General features: G+C 41.3%; 1 protein-coding gene across 1 annotated transcript; it reads right to left on the bottom strand.

Annotated features, from left to right (window-relative positions):
• Positions 1 to 2,646: 2,646 nt before the first annotated feature.
• Positions 2,647 to 14,726, bottom strand: tlk2 (tousled-like kinase 2). Its single transcript, XM_068577947.1, has 21 exons — positions 14,085 to 14,726; positions 12,952 to 13,034; positions 10,651 to 10,728; positions 10,483 to 10,552; positions 10,360 to 10,403; positions 10,103 to 10,201; positions 9,580 to 9,681; positions 9,223 to 9,315; positions 8,904 to 9,014; positions 8,613 to 8,749; positions 8,192 to 8,344; positions 8,025 to 8,091; positions 7,751 to 7,848; positions 7,581 to 7,662; positions 6,960 to 7,051; positions 6,738 to 6,827; positions 6,390 to 6,559; positions 6,008 to 6,146; positions 4,442 to 4,553; positions 4,143 to 4,250; positions 2,647 to 3,900 (listed from the first exon to the last, which is right to left on the bottom strand). The coding sequence occupies exons 2-21, from the start codon at positions 13,030 to 13,032 to the stop codon at positions 3,727 to 3,729; spliced, it is 2,100 nt and encodes a 699-aa protein (XP_068434048.1). The 5' UTR covers positions 13,033 to 13,034; positions 14,085 to 14,726; the 3' UTR covers positions 2,647 to 3,726.
• Positions 14,727 to 14,863: the final 137 nt, after the last annotated feature.

Genomic DNA, 14,863 nt, shown 5'->3' with positions numbered 1-14,863 from the left:
ATACAGTACACTGCATAATTCTTTACCAGAGGGCACTCAAATTCAATCATTTTGGTCATTTACATTCCTCCTGATACAATTTTTTAAAAAGCCACCACAGGAATGCACCACTGTTGTTTTGTCATGTTTCTCATGTTTTGCAAATGGGCTACAACTGCATTTTATTGTACAACTCTGTGCTGCATAATCATAATAAATTATCCTGGAATTTGGCTGAAAGGAAACTTAATAAAAATCCTTCCAGTAGCTTAGGCTATACAACTATTTATCTCGACACACTGCCAAACGCTGCTCTGGGTCAATAGGATCCTGGTAGTTGGTCATCTGCCTACACAAATCAATTCAAACCTTTTGTTGATAAGTTTATTTATCGCTCCCGGTATGAATCGTTTTTGTGTGAAAATATTATATTCTTTCTATCTCCCATGTTTAGATGCAGCGGGTGGGAGATGGGAGAAGCTCCGAAAGTGACAGGGTGAAGGAAGGCTACGGCAGATTGTTGGTTCTCAGATTCACGAGGAGCAACAGTGGACGATCACTTTGCCCTGACAGGACTACTAGAGTGATTGAGGAAGTTCGCTGATCGCTGCTTTTATTGGACTCAGATGACTTACAACTTGTCCCACAGGTAGTCTTGTGGGATTATGGGGTACTGCCGGGCCATTGCTAGGAGCCAGCCAGTCCTTATGTAAAAGATGTGAAAGTTGCGTCATTGGGGAATACAGAATCGCTTCTCTTTGCAGTCAATGTGGTTTTGTTGGCTTCATCAGGCCAAGAGAGATGAGTCGACACCTCTGAAGTCACTGTTCTCTGGCGAGTAAGCGGTGGCTTGCTCCCTCCCTGGGAGTGAGTTGTTATTCCAAGTGAAGGCGTCTCCAGTATCTCAGGGCCAACAGGTGGACCGACATGGCATCAGCAGTGATGCAGCCATTGGTGAAGGAACTGAGCCTGAAGTCAACGCTTTTGATTTACCAGTCAATCGTCCAACCCTCAGTTAGGGTAGTGAGTTTAGGGTCGCGGCTGAAAGAACGAGATTGCATGTGGCTTAAAGGTGTTTCCTCCATAAAATGGCTGGGCTGGGCTGAGAGATAGGAAAAAGAGCCCCAGAGCAGAGTCTCTGTTCCTTTTCAATTGTAGATTCATAAAAAAGTTAGTTGCTTTGTATCTGTGTGGACATATTTAACTGTGTGTTTGGGAAACAATGACATATAACAGATGTTTTCACTATAACAAAAAGATCAGTCAAACAGACCTAAAGTAAACGCCGTTGTTGCTTCATGACCGCTCAGAGCTTGCAGCATGACAGCACAACTCTGCTGTCCACGAGCCTGCAGCACTTTGACCGGATGCTCTTGCGCTTGGTTGATACAATGCCCTTGTTTATGTCTTTTGCATGAGGAAACTTGTTCCCCACCTTCTCAGATTCTTCCATTGCAGGATGCTGTTCCTAAAAGGCCACTGAGATGTTCGGATATTTCATATAACAAGACTCCCAATCAACATTTTATTGGGCTTTCTTTGCCATATAATGTAAAGTGACCCTAAGCAGCAACTCCACCTCATGATACGTCCATACGAGTCAAATGACATTTTTTGCCATTGGAATAAATATGTATAAATTAAGAAATTAGCATTCATTGCGTTGTTACTATCTGTTAAGCTCACTCAGAATGCTCTGAATCATCTTCTCTGGTATGTGAGGTAGACTTCATCTAGCCTTTATCGCCATCTATCTTTGTGTCGTTTCTACGTTCTGTTGATGGAGGAATGTTGTCAAATAAAGATGGTGTAGACATAATTGTATTTTAAAACATAGAAGAAAATGAGTTTTAAAAAATAGTTGTATTGTAGACACCGTCTAAAATCAATCTCAATAAACTATCCCAGGCAACGAGTTCTAGCCAATCAGAGACGAGTGGGCTGGAACGCCCATTAGCCGTAGCAGGATTTGTGATTTAGCTCTTTGGACTACTTTGCTTCGCTTTGCCTGCTGCCGCAGCTACCCGGCCCCAGATGAGCAGCAGAAAATACAAAGATGGATGTGTGGGTTGGACTGCAAAAAGTTTCTGTATCCCTATTCATAAATGTGAACAGTATGTTGAGCAAGCGTCATTATTTGAGGTCTGCTTGTAGGGCAAATTATTCAATTTGTGGCCTTTTACAGAGTTGCACATGCATGCACTTTGTGTGCTAGAATGCTTATTGTGTCTTTTCATCATTCAACCCACTAAACGGTGTTCGTATTAATGTCGTCCTAACAGAAACGTGGTGACCGTACCACATCTATGAATGAGAGACCATGTTCATAATGCTGATTTACTAATTTGACGGCTTCACAACACAAACATTAGCATTAAACCACATCAGCCCTTCGTAATTTAAAAATAGTTTGTTTTCTAACTTTGAATTTTTTTCCATGTACCTCACTTATCAGAGACTATAACCTGAGTTGAACATACCTGAAATTTGAAGAACAAAAAGCTAGCTAGATGAGGCTGGAGGAGTATTTTCTAGAAAATATCTTTGATTTATTCTGAAAAGCCAATTTTATTCTACACAATTTAAAAATATAGACGTAATAAAAGTTATTCCTTCAAAGAAAGCGGCAATGGTAAATCCTGTAAGACAGAGGCCCAGAACAACAAACACATTTTAACCAATAGTATTTAATGGTTTATGCAACTCTCTGCTAAGGCCCAATCTCCCCCAACAGTACTATTACGTAAACCAGTCCCTTGCATTTTATTGGCCAAAAATAAATTCAAACATTGCTAAATAAATATGTGTTTATGGTAGGGGGTCAATCAAACAATAACAGTTCTAATTAAAAGGCAACTTGAAAAACACAACAGTTTTCGCCATAAAACTGGTTAAATTGAAAAGTTAAAAAAAAAATGTAAAAAGGGTCATTTTTCAACAGCTTCCACTCCATACCAAGTAACACGACTCTAAAACCATTCGTTATAAAAATGGAGGTGGAACACTGCCACCAGCTGGAAGTTATAAGCTTTGGTCATAGGAGTTTGAGGAGGACATGGGAGAGGGTTGGGGGAATAGTAGCTTCTGTACCTCCTCGTCACAAACTATCCGGGTCTGGAATTTAAGCAGGGCAGGGGATCCCAGATCAGCGGGTTGGGTGACATGGTGCCATAGATATTTTGGGTTCAATACAATAACTGGCCAGACTGGTTCTCTTAGTTAGGTTCATTGAGATGAGAACAAACAAACATTTGAGCTTGGGGAGTTTGGACTACCTTGGACCAGAATGGCTCATGCATGGGTGTATGTGTCAGTGCGTATGAGTCCCAGGCCGACCACAGTCCTTTCCATCTGGCCAAGCTGAAGCAGCTGTACACTTCTTTTTATTTTCTTTTTTTCTATGCAGAAAAGAACAAACCCAAACACTGAACCCCACTTTTCACCAACACGGTGCCAAACCTCTTACTGTGCGAATTGTCCAGGGCTTTGACCCCCAGAACAATGCCACCATTTTGAGAAAGGAGGACAGGTGGGCTGGGATGGGTGGCCATGAGATGGATGAAGGGGACGTGGGTCTCCCTTTCCAACCCATCCATGACATCTCACCCACCCCTTGCCATCGTCTGACCTGTTTCTCTTCTCTACATGGCAAGGTGGGATACTGTTGGGTGGGGGGACAGATTGGTGTCGCCCCCGCCCCACCCCACTCTTTCAAATGGATCAGTCAATCAGTCAATGGCCGTGGGCTCAGTTTGAGGCGCTGCTGTTGGAGGAACTGGATGTGGAGGCCACGGCCATGCCCGAAGTTCCCGAGGAGGCCACCGACTTGCGGATGTGAGGCATGAGGAAGGGGTCACTGGCCAGCTGGTGCACATCGATGCGGTCCTCTTTACGGTAGACTAGACAGCGCCTTATAAAGGCCTGGAGAAAGAGTGAGAGTTGAATGACTGAGCAAATAAAAAATGTAAGCGCCGAAGCCTTTACTATGTTTTGATTAAAAGATAAGAAATGCCTGAATATGTATGCGTGTTCAAGAAACTCCTACAACTATGTATGTAAACATGAGGATTTACAGACTTAAAGAATGCGAAGAGGGTGAAAAAGCATAGATGTGATGCAACATTAGGGCGAAAAACACAAGCAAAAGTGACAGAGTCCAGTACCTTAGCTTCAGGTGTGACTACTGGTTTTGGGGCAAACTGCACATCTGTTGCCTTCAGGATGGTGTTCTCCTGCAGGATATCCTGCTGGGACTGATTGTGGCCAAAGGGCTAAAGAGCAGAGAGATGGAGATGAAGTGTGGTTAAAACAAACCAAAACATCAATTTAATCTTCTTTTGTCTGAAGATGAATTACTACATTAGGGACAGGGAAATTCCTGTCTCACAGGGGATTTATCCCGTTACATTTTATCGACTTTATAACCAAATGTCTACTTGCAAACATATTTTCAGTCTCTTACCTTGCGGCCATACAAACACTGGTAGAAAATGACTCCCACAGACCACACATCCACTTTGTTGGAGATTTTGGGTGGTTCCTTCCCGACCACAAAGCACTCTGGGGGCAGGTACCTAAAAGAGAAAGGATTATATTAATCTAAATCCGTTTCAACCAAGGAAACAGTCATGACACAAAGACCTGTATATGAATAATTGTTGTCCAACACGATTTCAGCTTTCTGTCCCCACATATGAAGTATTAACATAAGTGTCATTTTAGTATGCTGAGATAAGTAGTACAACACAATTATGATCTTTTTCCTTCGATATCACTTCCACCCCATTAAGCTTGTTTATATTTAAGTGTTAATAAGTATGCAACTTGCCTATTCTTTGCATTCCCTGGTGAAATGACAAACTTTACTCTGAGCTATGAACTTATCTGATGGAATGAAGCCATGAAAATGTTTAGCCTGCGGTGCTGCTTCTGGCAAACTCAGACAGAGCCGTCAGACAGAGCTTCTGCATAGATAACGCTTTACGTGCCAAGTGCAAAACTCAATGCTGCAGCATTTCTCAAGTGATTCAAAGGGAATTACCTAACTTGTTTCCATATATACACACACATATATAGAGTAAATAATAATAGTTTGTTTTTCATACCCAAAAACAAAGGGGTTGGTCAACCTATTGAGCCCAGAGTCTCCCTGTAGGGGGGAGAGCCCTTCGAGGTCTGTTCAAGTAGTGACATGAACCCCAAATGAGTTATAATACTTGTGTTATTTTATTTTATTTTTTTCCAGAATTTATTTGTGAAAAAAAGGCAAACAAATTAATAAAATAAAAATGTATAACAAATTTTAAATTTTAACTATGAACATCCAGCATGATCTGAGCAAGAAAAGAAATAAAATAATAAAACAAAGCCTTGACCTGTTGATAAAGAGTTTCAGTCAAAAAACTGTGTCGTTCAGTTAAAAAATGGAAACGTTATAACCTTTATGCCCAAATATGCTTGATTTGGGCATGCTGGGTATTAAAATTTGCATAGCTTTCTGCTTAGGACTTGTGACACGTCTTAAGCAGAAACATCCCGACCACGAAAGCCGTCGCAGTCTAAAAAGTCAAAGAAGTAGGATTAGGAGTTCTTGTAGAAAACGTCACTTGACTTATTTTATCATTTTCTTGTCTGATAACGGACGCTCCGGGGCTTGGGACTAAATTAATTAAACAAAATACACATTTTATTTTTGCATTATAAGCTTCGCTCTATTGCTCTCTGGATGCATTGTTTTATGTAATATTTCTTTGCATGATGCTGCAACAAAAGTGTCATCAAGTCTAAGGTTCCAACTCCATCAAAAACACTGATACTGCACAGATTGTATTTGCCTTTTACAGCATAAAATGCCTGAACAAAGAAAGTATTACTTTCAGTCAGAGAGAAGTATTTCAGACCTGACTACCAAACATAAATTGGACCCTTGAGGACAAATGCTCAGTACTAAGAATAAAAAGCACAATTTATGATAGCACAGATGGTGGAACCCCTGCAGCAGAGTGGTATATTGCAGTGTAAATCTTACCAGTATGTCCCTGCTCCCTGCGACGTCAGCTCCATCCCATCCACTGAGTTGTAGCTGTCGTCATCCATGATCTTTGACAGGCCGAAGTCTGTGATCTTTATCTCCCCACAGGCAGTGCCATTCACCAAGAGGATGTTACCTGAGCAGGGTGAGGAAAGGATTTACAGGTATGAGAGAAAATGTCCGCATAATTTAGATTTATAGTAACATTTTGAGTCGAAATTGACTAAATTATCTCTATCATCACGAATGTAACTGCAGTGGTTAATTTAACTCACAGTTTTACTGCTAATTTCATTTGAAGTAGAAACGTGCCAAGAAAACTGAAACAAGATCATGTAAGCTCACAGAGTTTAAGAGCCATTGTGGTGTGGAGACTCACCAGGTTTAAGGTCATAGTGGATAATGGGCGGCCTGATCTCATTGAGGTACTTCAGGGCATTGACAATCTGCATGATGATGGAGCGGCCCTCTTTCTCCGACATGAGCTTGTGCTGCTTCAGGTAGAAGTCCAAGTCATTGCCCTCGCAGTATTCCAGGACTGTGCAGAACCTGCTCCAAACAACAACAACAAAATGTATTTATCCATCTCTGCAGGGTTTGGTACAACAGATGAAAGACAAAGTTAATGCTCTAAATATTGACAAAAGAGCTCAGAATGAACACAATCTGCATAAACATAAGTATAGATTTTCGAAGACACAGAATTGTTAAAAAGGAAATGACTTACGAGTCAGTGTCAAGCGAAAAGTAGTCGTAGAGTTTAACTATTCGTGGGTGGTCCAGTTCTTTATGGATTCTATATTCTCTGCATGCATGTCTGAAACAAAGAGCATTTCCAACATTCATTGAAATGTGGATTTGATAGTTCCATGAATGATGAAAATAACATATTTCATAGTCATTGTATACACACACACACTAGAGTATAGCAAAAGAAAATTGCACTCACTTGTGATAATTTTCTTTCTTCTCGTCCCTCCAGTTCTTGTTTAACTGGTGGATTTTGACAGCAACATACCTTTGCTCTGTTAAGTCAAAGGCCTAGAAAATAAAATTCTCATATTAGTTACATACTGCATTTGGCATTACTTCTGGTGGCAGTGAGATTCCTGCTTCACATTAAATGCATGTGTCCATTCATACATTTTACAGCTATGACAACATATTCTATGACCAAAGCTCACATTATGGCACAGTCATTTACTTTGAAATGTTTTTGATGTCAAATGTGTGTAATGTAATGAAACACACATCCTTAAAGATTTTTAGAAAAATGTGCAGCAATCACACCAGCCAATTTGAAAATACATGAACACAGATTTGGATACAAATCTCAAACACTCTTTAGAAGCAGAAAACTGGTATTTATGGCAAGAATATAGTATGTGATTGCACTAAATTTTGCATGAGAAATAATGCTGCAATTTCTCTGTCTGACATACAGGATGTTTTGGCAAAAGTTTTTACTACACCAATTCTAAAACAGAGACTGGAAGGTCTTTTAAGTGTATTGACCATTACAAATAAGTGGTTCTTCCTTAAAAAAGGAAGAAGATTAAGTTTCTCTTACCTTGTAAACTTCACTGAAACCTCCCCGCCCAAGTAAATGGAGTAGCAGGTACCGGTCATTTAGCGTAGGGTGATCTTTGAATCTGCACAAGAGGGAATAATGTAATTAAAAAAGCCAAAAAAGGCATCAACCGACAAACTACGAAAGGACCATAGAAGTTGAAATCATACTGAGAATTATCCTCATTGTGGATCCTTTTCAGCTCGCGAATGTGGAGGTTTCGCACTCGCTCCAATCTCTCCAGCTCTGCCTGGATCTCTGCTTCCTCCTGAAAAGGACAACAAAATATCAAAATCTATGCAGTTAACAAAACAACTAAATAAAAGAGAGAGACCACGATAAGCAATGATTCAGATTTAGATTCAACTTTGTCATTGCACATAGTATACATTTCTACGCAATTCTATGTAATGTCACCTGCAAATACAACTAATCAGGCATTACCTTCTTAAGATGGCCTAGTCTTAGCTTAAAGATTTCCTCTTGTTCGTGGTATTCTGCCAGCGATAACCTGAAAGGACACAGAACAAACCTCAGTTCAAATTTGAAATATGTATGAGAAGGAAAAATGGTTTATATTAAAAAAAGGTAAATAACAAAAATCATCGTACGCTTCACTTTCTGTTCCATTGGTTTTGCTTTTGCGTTTGTTTTGCTCCAGGCTCGGAGGTGGAGTCTGGGCCATGGATGGTGGCTTGCGTTTGGCCAGCAGCTTCCTCTGTCGTTCAATGTCCTCTCGCTGAGAATTTATCCTTTCTTGTTGTCTAAAAAAAGATGACAAAATGCAAGGACATGTAGATCTAATGTATTTCTCACTTTTGTGTATGATACTGCATTTACATGTATGTATAATATGCGCTGATAAACAATAGGCTGAGGCCACAGCTCAGCCTATTGTCAGTTTACTTTCGGTTTATTTAGATTGTTTAAACCCAGTAATAAATTGCTGCCTCCTACGTTTTGGGAGCATGTGGTTAGGGATTTAACAATAGGGAGAAAGGAGAGGCCGATGTTAAAATATCAAGTTCTCACTTGATAAGATTTTGGAAGGCATATCCATCCGTCCATTGCTCAGTGAAAGACGCTCCATGTCTCACTGTGGTAAAGTGACCAAGTCGAAGCCTGTCCTGCATGCTTTTGTCCCGGCATGCCATCTTCTCCTGTTTGGACTGAAGAAAGAACAGAAATATCGGAATCAAGGCACTGCTTTTGACTCTACGTGGCTTAAATAACAGATTCTAAAAATCAAACAACCCATAATGATCCACACTCTTGGGAAACTAGTAGTTTAAAATATGTCACTGTTCTATAGTACAAAATTACTTTTTCAATCAGCAGCTTCTTGGACATGGTCACACACTTATTTAAGCGTTCCTTGTATCGTTCTAGCATCCTCTGCTGTTCATCAATTTGTCTCCTCAGATCACAGTTTGCCTGGAGCAGAACATAAAAACAAGCAGGAAAACGGTCAGGTAAAAGGAATATACAAAATATGAACTTGTTTATACTTGTACATACAGAAGTAATGTGTCAATTCTAACATGCCATGATTGAAAAACCAAGACAGAGAACATCATATTTTTAAAACCAGCAAAATTAGCAAAGAAAAGTCGCAGGGGATGAAATGGAATGAGATTAGTACCCGCAGTAAATCGTCTATTCGGCCCTCCTTCTTCTCCAGGTCAGAGTTCTTGTTGTTCTCCATTGCTGTTAGTTTCTCTATAGTAAGGTCAGACTATGGGGTAAAGTGAGCAGAAAAAACAGTGTTTATGTTAATTGTGGATAATTTTTGTATCAGTGAAAAAGGTAGTTCAACATGTAATTCCATCTCACAAAAAGTTTTGTGAGATGGTATTGAAAAATAAAATCTAAAAAGTTGCTTATTGGTTTCCAGTTCAATTGTATTGGTTTACTAACCAAATATACACAACTGCTTTTGGAATTAGAAAAAGAATACAATTGGATAATGGCCAGCCAGCCCTGATGGCACGTCAAGTACCTGTGTGGCTTTGTGGAGCATGTGAAGAGATGCAGCCTTCAGTGAACACGTCGAGTGCTCTGTGTTGGCCGAGTTTATGGAGGAGGGGCTTCCCTGCTGCACCTGGGAGGCAGAAACACTCATCCAATAAAAACCTTAAACAGACAGAGGGTGTCTTAATCTGTTAATTTGAGCACATTTATGAACGTGCGGTCATAATAAAACATGTGACCAATCTGGAAAAACAAATTTGCATGAAAATGATGACCAGAGTCTGCAGACACTCAAACAAACTATTAGGCACATGTGTAGGTAAAATTCTCTGCAAAAAAAGTTCCATTTGGTTTTAGAATTTGTCTTTACTTTGAACAGAAGTGAGTTTGAATCCATTATTGTTGCCAAACAGACAACATCACATTAGTTCCACTTGAAAGCAAACTTGGCCTTGTGATGTTAAAAAACAAACGTGGAAGAGAGAATGGCAGGAAAGAGTGTCGACAGATTTGAAAAAGCATGAAACAGATCATAGAGCAAACATGCTCACCGTGACAGGGGGGTTGGAAAGCGAGTGTTGTGGGGAAGAGCGGACTACTGGTGGAATTCCCCTGGCAGGGCTGGTACCAGGACCGCTACCTCCCGCAAACTGACAAACAAGCAAAGAGAGAAGAACTCAGTTCAATAGAAAGACAAAGGCAAAAAAGGGGGCTAGAAAGTAAGTATGAAAAGTTAATACTGAAGCAGGAGTGTTGCTGGATACACACAAGGTACATCAAAGAAACTGAAAGAGTTTCGGCCACTCACCTCAAAATAATCACTAATTTTATGACCCCTTGCACCCGCCTTGCCTAGAAGAGAGACACAGGAAGTTCAGAGAGAGAGGCTAATTTTTGGTAGACGTGATGAGAGGATCATGGAAAATCTTACCTTGGCTGTTGTCAAAATGGTCTGCTTTCCGTTTTCTTACTCTCTGGTCGTTTGCTTTTTTCTCAGGAGTCTGTCAGGAAAGTAGTGTGAATCAACTGCATGTACAATAGGGCAACACAGATAGATGGTGGGCGTGAAAAATATTGTTCATTCATAACAGAGACTAACCTCTGGCTCTTTGTCACTGAGCGAGCCTACACTGCAAAGACTCTGGTTGGACGACTCATTTTGGTTCTGACCTGAGCCCTGTTAAAATGGGTCAAAATACACCAAAAATAAAACACAAGGAGCAAATACACATAAAACTGCAAGAGATATATTCACAGCAGTGTATATTTAAAATATGTGCACATTAGTTGTGTAACAGACCGTTGTTGATTCTGGTTTGGCAACCGCCGGTTAATTACAAATTTAAGCATTATAGTGTGTAATAACGTTTTACTGACACATTACCAATATTTAGAAAAAAATACAATTTAGACATCTGCTTTTATGTTTTCTACTCGTGATCCCTGACAATGTTAAACTGTGAACAACAGATCCATGTTTAATTTGACGGGAGGACAGCTATCAACGGCGGCAGCACGGCTGACATACATAGGTTCCGTTCCAAGGTTTCAAGCTACGTTTACTGAAATTGATTATTGTGTGAATGAAAGTCAATACCGGTAATTTACCATGACGTGTTAAAATGCAATCTTGTAAAATGCATTTTTGGTAAGAAACTTGAATAAATCCAGTTGTTTGAAGTAGATGTTTTCACAGCAATAAATAATAAAAATCAGAGCGAGAATCAAGACGCGTCTAATTTCCAATAGTGTGGATGGTTTGCAATGACTTTTATATGCTGTAAAAGGTTTTTGGGGTGAATAAAAAGTAGGAGCCTTGTCCTGCTATAACAAAAACAATCTGTATCTGCCAATATGGATCATCAACAATCTGCAAAAAAAATAATTATCGGGGCTATTTAAAAAAGTTACATTTAATCCTATTTTACATTCGTGCAGATCCTATCCATGATTCCCGTCTCCAATCCCTGATCCGCTCCAAACCGTAGGTTTTATGATCTGTTACACTCCTAGTGCACACATGTACTTGAGTATGCATGAACTTGTGAGAGAGAGAGCACAAACACAGAGTTAGGGAAATGGGTGAGAAACTGAGGGAAGGGATATCGAGGTATGGCTAAATACTGTCACCATTAAGTTACTACTGAATCTAAGCCTGCATAAGTCCTAATGACGGTTTCCTAGGTGATGCCTGTCAGTCAAATGAATCACATCAAAATTCACCAGGCACTGTCCAATCACGGAGCGACACTTAGTCATTCAGAGCACACTACAGCTCCCTCACTGAACCCTCCTAAAATGGCTGAACATTAGGTATGCTGCCAGGGATGTATTCCTTCCTCTGTCTGTCACCTTTAGATAATGTCATCCATTTTTCTCCCGTTCACCATGGTCTTAACTGTTCTTCTCTTCCCTCTCACTCCATAGAGAATGCCAGAGGAAGATGCTTTGCTTGCTTTAAGAATGACAGCTTGTTCTTACACCTTACAGAGATATCTGGCCGTTTGATCAGACCAGTTCATAAGGGAATGCACTTTACAACAATTTTAGTAGGTCCTCTCTGTTCCAATACCAAAACGCGTGGTAGCCCTTTGTCCTCGAAAGATAACAATTCTCCTTTATTTTCTTTTTAACAACTCAGTGATAACAGAGGGCAGCATTGCCACAAGGCTGTTCAAGGTCAAAAATAAAAACTATGCCACTCTGTGACATTAAAGTGCTTTTAGCCCACTAACCAATGTTTCTTCATAACAATTTGTTGACACACTTCTACGAACCCCTACACACATTGCATCTCTTGTCATACAGGGTGGCTGTGGCATGATGCCTTCGCGAGAGCCGCCATTTTCTCTGCGGCAGCAGCCATGCCATGCTCCGGGCTGAGCTCTGCCTATGGCTGGCACAGGGCCCACTCCTGGCGCTGACTCTCGCTCCCAAACTGTTCCAAGATCACCTTCCACAAAGACTGCTCCATCCATGTAGCAAGCAAAATAATGGAAAGCTCAATGCTGCCTCCCCTCACACCTGGTCAAGAACTATTTCTGCATTCCTCCTCTGCCTTCACTCCTCCTTCCCCTACCACCCCTGTCCTGTCTGTGGCCTTTTTGGCAGGCATCACCACTTGCATATGCAGCCTCTACATCATGAGCCAGGGAGAGATGCCATGTCACACCAGCCAAAAAACACAGACACAGCTCAACCTTCTCCAGAGACAGACAAAGAAAAGGAGTTGGGCCAAGCTTGTCCAGGCCAAACAGCAGCATGATACTGAGGCGGAGTGAGACAAAGAAAGGAAGAGATTTACAAAAATATGTCAAATGTGTAAAATCTGTGATTATAAGCATGTTGACAGGAGAATGTTACCATGCTACAGCTCAGCAACACCTGCTTTAAAACAAACCTTAGCCACACCGACCCCAGTAAAGCGAGCCTCCAACAGTTCTTGCCGCCGGGGGTCCAGGCTATGCAGTTCTTCCATCATGGCTGCAAAGACAAGAGCAAAGATTAAGGAAGGCGTTGTGAGGTCTGGTATATTTAAGTGGGAGTGACGGATCACTGTTGCAAAAGGCATTGGTTGTGATGAGTCATGGCTGTTTTTAGCCATATGGATGTGGAAAATTCTTGTTCTGAGTCATCAATAAGCCTGACAATATTGTTTTCCACTTTCATGTGTGTTGTACCAAACATGCCACTTGAATACTCAGTAAAATACTGACAGCATTAAAATACACACAAATACAGCCAATATGGGATACCAAATATACGTCATACACTTGGGCCAGATGTGTAGTCATCTTAGCAGGATAGCATCATGTAATAACAACATGGCATTATAGGCCTTAGTTACATAGCGCTGGAGTTATGAAAGGTCACTAATGGAGGGAATGCCAGGTAATGGAAAAGGCCACAGCAGACAATAAGTGACCAGCTTAGTACCCTGTGCAAAGGTTAACGTTTGAGATATACGCCCAACTGCTGTCTATTATCTATAGCTTTCATACATTAAATAAATAGTGTAAACTACATAATTCGTGTGAATTTAAAGATACATACTAATGTTAATCCTTATTATTGTGCAACTTTACTCGGGATTGGGTTTGCTGGCTTAGCTATGCATAACTATTTGAAATAGCATCATGATCAGCGAGGTAGCTCGCTAACGTTGAACACCTTAGCTAGCAGGAGTCCCGATGTTGGCCGTCATTTAGCTAGCATTGCGATGCCAGAGCTAACGGTCAACGTGAGCTAGTAGCATTAAAGCTGATTTTGTCAAGTAACGTTAAGTTACCAAAATAAGGCAAATGGTGGTGAATGTTGGCCCAATGAGAGCCGTCTGATTAGATAACGACTCACCACAAGTACTGTCAGCAACAGTAAATTAATGAACAATCACAGTGAGCTAGCGTTTGGTAGCCACCAGGCTTTAAAAAGAAGCCTCCTCTCGCTTCTGTCTTGTGGGCTGCTGGTGCCACATTGTGAAAAGATACATGTCTGGATACATTCTTCTGCTCGACAACCTAATGACATACTTACCGATATTAAATATATTTCTCTGTCCTCCGGGGCCTGTCAACCCCGAACCCGTCCCCGTTGTTTCCCCGGTACTCGGCAGACCCTCCCAGAGTGTGTAGGCCGCATCCACAGCCGCGTCCCTCGCGTGCCGACTGCTAACGGTCGAGACGGGAGAGTGTGCGGTGCAGCGCAAGGTAGACGACGCTTGATTCCCTCGGAGGCCTCGACAACCCCGGGTAACCAGAGCCCGCCTTGCTGTGCTCCTTAGGCGGGGACCTCCATCCCATCCCTCTCGCCGAGGACCATACTGTGTCGCCGATGTCGGGTTACTCGTTCCACACAATGGCGACCCTGGAGATTCTGCGTTTTTCACCAGGTATAGCTAAATGGTGTATTTAAACTGGCGTTAGTTACCCTTATCTTTTTTCCTCCCCCAGTGGTGAGATCAATTTCGGGTCCTGGCTTTCAGCTCGATCAAAACAAAGTTCGGCTCCAGTTGCCTTCCTCGCCGCAGTGAATAAACAAAATCTGTTTCGGAAATTGTGCTGTTGCAGGCGTTTCAGTTGAATCCGGATCGATTCGGTTCAGTTCTCATGTTTTCACAATGTAAACAATAATCAGGAAAATCTCATATTTTCTCGTGAGATTGTGCAAGTATTTTCACCTTCGTTAAGTCCACGCCTGCCACAAATCTCTTGTCTGGACCAATGGCAAATCCCTCTACACAATACAATTTAACAGCGCCCACCAAGGCAACCACCAAGATGGTCACTTATCAGAAAGTTGCCATTCCCATGATG

This window comes from Clinocottus analis, unplaced genomic scaffold (assembly GCF_023055335.1).
Source record: "Clinocottus analis isolate CAN_PGR_092001 unplaced genomic scaffold, fCliAna1.0.p SCAF_16, whole genome shotgun sequence".
NCBI lineage: Eukaryota > Metazoa > Chordata > Actinopteri > Perciformes > Cottidae > Clinocottus > Clinocottus analis.
This window is presented reverse-complemented; position numbering and strand designations above follow the sequence as displayed.

Excerpts from the sequence above, each read along its gene's own strand:
- tlk2 (XM_068577947.1), bottom strand. The coding sequence starts at position 13,032 with ATGATGGAAGAACTGCATAGCCTGGACCCCCGGCGGCAAGAACTGTTG. Across the intron at positions 9,682-10,102 it reads TTTCCAACCCCCCTGTCACG|GTGCAGCAGGGAAGCCCCTC; the intron begins GTGAGCATGTTT and ends TCTGCCTCCCAG. Across the intron at positions 6,147-6,389 it reads CCACTATGACCTTAAACCTG|GTAACATCCTCTTGGTGAAT; the intron begins GTGAGTCTCCAC and ends CACCCTGCTCAG.